Consider the following 8302-nt stretch of genomic DNA (forward strand, 5'->3'; position numbering starts at 1 on the left):
GGTATTTGCTGTATTTCTTTCTGTTTTGATGAACTCTGGATACTTCATGTTAGATCACTTGTTGTTTGTTATTTCTCACCATGTGTTTCTATTTCACTTTCTACCTCTCTTTATTTTGAATGAGGGGAGTTTCTTCTGAAGTCTGGTGTTTCAAGAGATATCACAGACTGATGTTTTTGGTGCAAACCACCCGCATTTCAATCAATCAGCTTTGCCAGAAAAGTATCGAATGCTTTGTTCAAACGAATTACTGTATTTAAATCTCCCAACCAGCCTCTATACACACCCCTCCTTCAGGTTTACTTTACCTATTTTGAATAGAGGAATAAATGCGAAATTTATTCCCACTTGATGCAGAGGAGCTAATCCCATTGCCACCACCAAGAGCCGTGGGGTAAGAGCCGGTGCTACGAGGAGGAATCGCACTTCCCCAAATTCCTGACACCCGGGTTGTCGGCAGCAGGCTTTGCAGCTGGAAAGGTAAGGCCTCTGCCATGACGTTTTCGGAAAATGCAGGGGCTCAGTATTGACTGGCAGTGATAAATAATCTAGGACCTCATGTATTTTGGGAGTTGCCTTCTTTTCTGCTGTTGTTTTGGAGCATGGAGTGGTTTTCAAGATACTAATTTTAAGGCGTGTGAAAGAAACTGGGAAAACTCACAGCACTGGCACAGTCTGTCCTGAGATTTCAAGCAGTTTGTGTTTCATTGATCCTGATTTCAGAAAGAGTGCTGCTGCTCTTCTGCTTTTTGCCCTGTTTGTTTGAAATGGTTGCTGTAACGTGCTGGCCTGGAGATGTTGATTTCTGGCTCTGCCTTCGACCAATCGCACCTACTGTGATCTTTTAATTCACCTTATTTATAGAGCAAGGCACTAAAATAATAACCATATAAAATGTTAAACATGCATCATACCCACTGCAGCTAGAAGCGAACCACAACCTACTGCTATGGCTACTGTTACAATTTAAATACAAAAAACAGTGAACGAAATGATACCAAGGGGTAGTAGGTACACCTTGGGTAGTACCATAGTGATGACCAAACTCAGGTTTCTGCTTGGACTTCTCCAAGAACAGTTCCCATGTATTGCCACATAGCCATACAGGCATGCCATCACATTTTTTAAAAGAAATGGAGCATAATAGTTGAAAAATCACTGTGCACAAGCCATTTTAAGAAGATAGAGCAGAGCACACATGGCAAGAAACGGGAAAGGAAGGAAGGCCCAGGTGATCATCGGCTTGAAAGAGAAACTGGTGCCGTGAATCAATGTAGCTATGAGGGAGAGGATGACCAGGCTGGCCTTGAACAGTTTTTCACCCACCCCACTGTCCTGCACACCGACACCCAGGAGCAGATCGGGCCAGGCAGTGCATACGCTGCTGTGTGCATGGCCTTTAGCAAGCTGATTAAGTTTTGTAACTTGATGGGGATTCACTATACAATGTGCAAACATCACTGGCGACAGCATAGCAGGGCACAGCATGGAATAGAATAGAATAGAATAGAATAGAATAGAATAGACTAGAATAGACTATTTCAGTTGGAAGTGATCACACTACAGTGATCATCTAGTCCAACTGCCTGACCAATTCAGGGCTGATCAGAACTTAAAGCATGTCGTTAAGGGCATTATCCAAATGCCGCTTAAACACTGACAGACTTGGGGCACTGACCACCTCTCTAGAAATGCTGTTCCAGGGTTTGACCACCCTCTCATTAAAGCAATGCTTCCTAACGTCTAGTCTGAACGTCCCCTGGTGCAGCTTTGAACCATTCCCATGCGTCCTATCACTGGATGCCCTGGAGAAGAGCTCAGCACCTCCACGTCCCCTCCTCAGGATGCTGTAGAGAGCAAGGAAAGAAAGAAACGACGTCCGACTTTCACGCTCGCATGTTAGAAATACGTCTGTCTTTCACGCTCGCGTGTTAGAAATACGTCCGTCTTTCACGCTCGCTCGTTAACGCACCTCATTTCCCAGGCTTCAGGACAGATCCCCGAAGGGTTGGCGTGGCAGCAGGCGGGGAGTGGGGGTCTGGGGCGGTCGGACACCCTTTCCAGCGCGAAGCGCGCCCACCGGCGCCGGTCCCCGCGCAGCCCCGCGGAGTGGGGGCCGTTGCCGCTAGATGGCATCGCCGCCCCACGATTAACGAAACCCGCTGGGTGTGACGTGGCAGTGACGCAGTAGGCAGGTTTGGAATAATTCCGCTGCGGCTGTGGAGCTCCAAAGCCAGCTTTCGCCGGAAAGAAAGTTGTGAGAAGCTCCGCGTTCCATGCTAGGAAGTATTTTTCCTGTGGGTTAGAGTATCGTAAAGGAGTTATGTTTGGGTGTTTGCTGGGTTTCTGCAAAGCAAAAAGAAGTCAGCATTAACGAATATGTTATGCATAAGTGTGTTCATGTCCTCGGGTGTCAGCTCTACTGAGAAGGGGAGAATTTAATGAGCTCTCTGTAGACTTGTAAATTTGCACATTTAGAAAATACATGAAACAAATTATCTCGTTTACATGGGAGATGTCTAAAGCTCACACGAAAATTCAACCAACCCACACCAAAGTTTGCCACAAGGCACTAGACTAACACAACTATATCACTCTGCTGGTCCGCTCTAACCTGACGGATCCAAACACATCCCACCTCTCCCTGTGGCCGCAGCTGTAGCTGACACACAGACAGGCAGCGAGCAGACAAGGAATGCCATGGAAAACAAAACAGCCTTTCTGAGGAACAGGAGCATCCACGGGCACCCGCGCTGGTGGTACCCGGAGGTCGATTTGGTGCTGGATGTCTCCAGGTAATCAGTAAGTGTAGGGAAATTAAATAACTTTCAGTTTAATGTTTGGGGTCGGGTTGTTTCCTGAACTAATTTCACTGAAATGGAAAGAATATCGCCCCTCACAGTTTCCAGATTTGAAGACAGATTTTCTAAAAATATGCTTGAAGTTACTGATATTCAGGCGAATACCCTGTCAGTCATATGAATCAACTATTTCTAATTTTGCAATGTGCATATAGGAACATGCAGTGCAAACTTTTCATTAGTAGGACAATGGTTTTCAACATTTTTTTCACTTTTTTTTTCCGCCCAGTGAAGATGCCAATGTCTATGATTACTGACAATTGGCTTGTTTTTTCTTAAGTGTTTTCCAAAAGCTCGGCCAAACCAGTGTACCTTGCTGCACGGCCTGAAGCTCAGCAGACAAAACCTTCCCTAGCACATTATCATGATATGGCAAAGGGCCAGGGCAGGGGCCTCCCTTTGGCAAAGCCGTGCAGCCGGCGTGCTGCCTCAGCGCTGCTGGGTACAGCCCAGGAGTAGGTTCTGGGATGGCTCCGAGAGGGTGTTAAAGACAAATCCTTGCCTTGGCATAAGCTTGTATGTTGGTGTACATATGTGTGTGTGTGTGTATATATATGTATATATGTACATATATATGTATTTTCATATATATATGTGGGCAATATGGGTTAACACTCACGCTCCAGGGCAGAAGCTATCGACTAACTGCCTTCCATTAAGAAGAAACCCAATCTCCTAAGTGTTTCTTACATCTCTGAAGCATCTGCTCTGAGCCACTCCCAGAGAAAGCGTGCTGGGTTAGACAGACCTGCCATGGGAGCGCCAGTGCCAACACACACAAATAACATGGTTTAGAAAGACGTAGTTCAGACATAAGAATGATACTGGAAATGCAAAGATCTAGTGATACAGACCTACTTTCACACCTGCCTTCGCAGACCCAAAATACAGATCAACAGATTAAGAATTGGAGAGGATTTTATTTGTATGAGATGCCACCTGAAGTATTTTAATTCTCTACCACAGATCAGTATCCTGTTTATATTAACCTATGTATAGCTATAGCTACTGATAAAGCCATGCCTTTTATCTGTATTTCTGCGGATGGTCTGAAATTTCAAAAAGACAGACATACTCTATAGCAAAAGAATATACAGAAACGCAATTTAAAATCAATTTTTCATCAGGTTATGATATGTCTTCTATCAAAGATGAACAATTTTAGATTATTTTCTTCTATTTTAAGGTCAATGGGAGAAAACATGACCCAAAACTCTGGGTTTACAGGAAATGCAGAAGAAAAGTTTTCATGGGATGTCACGCATATGTCAAAAAAGTGAAAATCAAATCATGTACATGTTTTTTTGTGGCTGCAATATTCCACCAAAGCTGTACAAGTGCATGGTTTGCCACAGACCAAAGCCTAGTATGAATTTTACTTTAAAGTCAACGCCAGCAGTACCAAAAGAAGGAAATAATTTCCTTCCCTTGCAACGCAGTGCATGGGCACTGAACTCACTCGCTGATTTATTTGGTGTGTTACAGCTCTGCCTGGGGGCCAGCAAGGCTGCGAGCGGTGGTGGTGTGCGGACAAGCACCACGGCTTTCTGTAAGAGTAGAGAGAAGAAGTTCAGGTTGAGTTAAGGAGTTCATTAAGGAGTTCAGTATTAGGAGTTCATATGTGCATGTAGGATCACATGTGCCTTTAGGAGTTTTGCAGTTTAATTTCCAAATGATACTAATGTTTATTTTGTACTTAAAGGAAATGTGGGAGAGCGTGTTGATGATTTCTTGCAAATGTATTTATTTGCCGGAAATCGAAGCTTGCTGAATGAAGGGACAGCTGGGCCTGTGGGGCTGCTTTTACCATAACACTACAGATCCTAAACAGAGGTGTCAGTCGGGGCGGGCACTGCTCAGGTCAATCAAAGTCCAGAAATTGTTTTATAAGGTACCAAATAGGGGCATTTCAGCTTTATTGCCGAAGCTCTTGCGTCTCCCATGCAGTGGGAGCAGGTCACCCTGCGAGCGCAGCTGCAGCGTACACGCACACATCAAAACCTCAAATCACAAAGCCCTGGGAATTCCCAATTTGTCTCTCCCGTCCCTAAAGGACGTTTGCAGAGGGGGTTTAGGCACCTTCTTCCCTTTTCCTGACGTGCTGCTAATTCCTCACTACAGGACAAAGGCTCTTGTGGCTGTAGGAATCTGGAAGAAGCAGAAGGTGGTTATCTCCCGCCGCTGCGTTTTTCCCGAAATTCTGACGGTTTGCGCGGGAAACTTTTCCTGGGTGGGTGATGCCCACGGCGGGGGCTCTGAGCTTGCTCCTGCCGGTGACTTATTGAGCAGGGCTTGTTGCTGTGTGGGGCGGACGGACGGACGGACGGGACGTGTTTTCCCTGCGGGGATGGGGATGGGGGGGGCGCGGACACGCGTGGGGCTGGGAGGAGGAGGAGAAGGAGCAGGAGGAGGAGGAGGAGGGAGGGAAGGGTGTCCCGTCCCGTCCCGTCCCGCCCCGCTCCTCCACCGCCGGGTCGCGGATCCGCAGCGGCCGTCCGGAGCGGCGGGGCGGTATTTAAAGCGGGCGGGCGCGGAGGGGGCGCGCAGCCGCCGGGGGGTTTGGGGAGCTGCCGGCGGAGCATGCAGGCCTTCGGGCCGCCCGCCGAGCCTCACCTTCCTCCTCACCCCCAGGAGCTGCTGGACGTGGCGGTGTGCCCCGGCATCTACCCACCGGGCCGGCCCCTGCCAACCCCGCCTCAGCTCCCCGCCGCCAACCCCTACCTGTGGCTGGCCGGGCCCGCCGCCTCCTACCTGCCCGCCGGCCCCTTCCCGCCCTCGGGCTGCGCCTCGGCGCAGGGGCCGGCGTCGGGTTCCGCGGGTGCGGAACGGGGTTGGCCGGGTTCGTCTCCTCCTCAGGAGTGTCCGCGGCCGGCCAGGCCTCCCTATTCGTACTCGGCGCTGATCGCCATGGCCATCCACAGCGCGCCGGGCCGGCGGCGGACCCTCAGCCAGATCTACCAGTACGTAGCCGAAAACTTCCCCTTTTACGAGAAAAGCAAGGCGGGCTGGCAGAACTCCATCCGACACAACCTTTCCCTCAACGACTGCTTTAAGAAGGTCCCGAGGGACGAGGACGACCCGGGTAAGGGGACGGGGACAGGGATGGGGACCCGGCGGGGCGCGTCTCCCCCTTCCCTCAGCCGCCGCAGCCCCCTCAGCCCCCTCAGCCCCCTCAGCCGCCGCAGCCCCCTCAGCTCCCTCAGCCCCCTCAGCCTCCGCAGCGCCCTCAGCCCCCTCAGCCCCCTCAGCCGCCTCAGCCCCCTCAGCCCCCTCAGCTGCCTCAGCCCTCTCAGTCCCCTCAGCCGCCGGCTGTGGGGCTGAGGGAAGGCGTCGTCGGACAACACCTTGGGGGGGGGCCCGGCCCCTTCCTCTCTCCGCAGGCAAAGGCAACTACTGGACCCTCGACCCCAACTGCGAGAAAATGTTCGATAACGGCAATTTTAGGAGGAGGAGGAAGAGACGGGCCGAAGCCGAGGCGGCGGGGAGCGGAGGGGGGCTGCGGAACCCCACCGGGGCCAATTCCCCCCTCTACGGCCGCACCGGGGCCCAGGTGTGACAGGAGCTCCCCGGCCGCACCGAGACTCACTTAAGGCACCGCAGAAGCATCCTTTTTTTTCTTTTTGCGACACGTAAACGTACATTTTTGTCTATGATCTCTAAGTACAGAGAGGGGCGGTGGGGATGGGGGTGTGCTGGGAGCCGAGTGAAGCCGTCGGGGCCGGCCCGTGGGTATCGTTTTCCCTCCCTTTTTTTCTTTTTCTCCCTGTCCCTTCCCACCGAAACCTCGGGAAGGCTTTTAACCTCCTGCCAGGTTGGGGGGCCGGGTTGGTTTTCCCGCTTTGGCATGGCCAAAGAGCAAAGCGGGGGGCTCCCCGAAGCAGCCAAGGGGGGCCCCCAACGCTGGACGCAAGGCTCCCCCCGACCCCGGTGGGTTAGGGGAGGTGGGTGCCGGATTTGCAGCCTGGGTTTTCCAGAGATGCCAGGAGAGAGCCCGGGATGCAGGGAAGGACAGAGGGATATGCCCTGACCCCCACCCCCAGACCCTGCTCCCAGGGGGGCACACCGGCTTGGCGTGTGCCCCCCCCCAATTACTAAATAAAACCCCTTTATTTTTTCCCAAACACGCAAGATCATCTTTGTGTCAGCCCGTGGAGCTGACGATAATTTGTACGAAGAATTTCAGATTTAACCGAGCGTCCAAAATCAAGCCGCATCCCTGCTGAGGAGCTCTTTAATTGCTGGTTTTCCCGCTTAACTGCCTTGACAATCGCTTGTAGGGAGCTGGTGGCCCGTGGTGCGGGTGGCCCGATCCAGCCCGCGCTTTGCCCCACAGAGCAGAAGCCCCCCACGCACCCGCCGGCTTCCCAGAGCACCTGCTGCTTGAAGCTGCCTTGGTAAAAACACCTCCGGGTTATCCACAGCATCCACACGTACGTGCGGTTTCTGCATTTTTTACGAAGCTTTGGAAAAATGCAACATGGCACTAATGGACTGCAGCCGTGGCGGTTGTGCTTGGGCATTTTATGAAATCCTTCAAATGAGAGGGTTTGGGCCACCCCTACTTGCTGATTAATGCCTGGTGCCTGTTTCCTGCTTTTGCTTTCTGGTCATTTTTTGAAGGTCCTTGAGTTTGAAAAAAACAAAACTGTGAACTGTATAATCTGTTGCCTTTCTTTTCTGGCTCTCTGTCTCCTCCAGCCCGCTCTTCCTCACTTATGACAAAAATACAGCTTTCTTAAATAAAAAGCTAAAAATATTACTGTTGTTGTTTACAAGAAAACAACCCCAAACAGAAACCTGTATAATGCAAAGGTTTTGTGCATTATAATGGAACCATAAAGCAAGTTTGACAAAAAAAAACCATGAACAAAATGTCTTAAGAACCTAAAACACGTTGGGGATGCAAGTCCCTGATGGGGGGGGAAGAATCAGCTGTACAAGCCAAGTTTTTCCTGGCCCAAAATGTGATAAAGAGTATTACAAAGTATCTGGCTTACAAATATCCAACTTTAGTAGACCTGGAGTGAAGGAAAGAGCAAACCAAACTTGTCAGCCAATATCCTGTGAAGGTTTCTGTAGACAAATTTCCTTCTTATTAATCTCCTCTTTGAAAAAAGCTTCATGCAAGAAAAATCACTTTTTATACAAGAAAAAAATCACTATTCTGAAATGGCTTTTAAAATATTTCAGACATAATCTCTTTGTTCATGTTACTATTTTCCAGGGCTATCGAGTAAGAAGACATTTAAATTATAACCCCTGTTTCCTTCTTAAAGTGGTTAGAATCCTGTTCAAGGTTTCAAACTCTTGCTTCAGCAGGGTAACTGTTAGCTACAACATTAAAGGGTGCAGGGAAATTTATTTTTTAATTTGGTTGCATTTTAAGCTGCTTTTTTCCAGGTGGCTGAGGGTTGTGGTGAGCAGGTGATGTAGCGGGTGAA

The 8302-nt window shown here is 49.9% G+C and overlaps 1 protein-coding gene across 1 annotated transcript; it reads left to right on the forward strand.

The window, feature by feature from the left end:
- Positions 1 to 5422: 5422 nt before the first annotated feature.
- Positions 5423 to 7617, forward strand: FOXI2 (forkhead box I2). The gene is made up of 2 exons (XM_069797214.1): positions 5423 to 5943; positions 6242 to 7617. Exons 1-2 carry the CDS (start codon positions 5442 to 5444, stop codon positions 6415 to 6417), a joined length of 678 nt encoding a protein of 225 aa, XP_069653315.1. The 5' UTR covers positions 5423 to 5441; the 3' UTR covers positions 6418 to 7617.
- Positions 7618 to 8302: the final 685 nt, after the last annotated feature.

The sequence above is a fragment of the Haliaeetus albicilla genome, chromosome 11 (assembly GCF_947461875.1).
Source record: "Haliaeetus albicilla chromosome 11, bHalAlb1.1, whole genome shotgun sequence".
Classification (NCBI taxonomy): Eukaryota; Metazoa; Chordata; class Aves; order Accipitriformes; family Accipitridae; genus Haliaeetus; species Haliaeetus albicilla.

Coding starts and splice junctions, on each gene's coding strand:
- FOXI2 (XM_069797214.1), top strand. CDS start 5,442: ATGCAGGCCTTCGGGCCGCCCGCCGAGCCTCACCTTCCTCCTCACCCC. Junction 5,944..6,241: donor GAGGGACGAGGACGACCCGG/GTAAGGGGACGG, acceptor CTCTCTCCGCAG/GCAAAGGCAACTACTGGACC.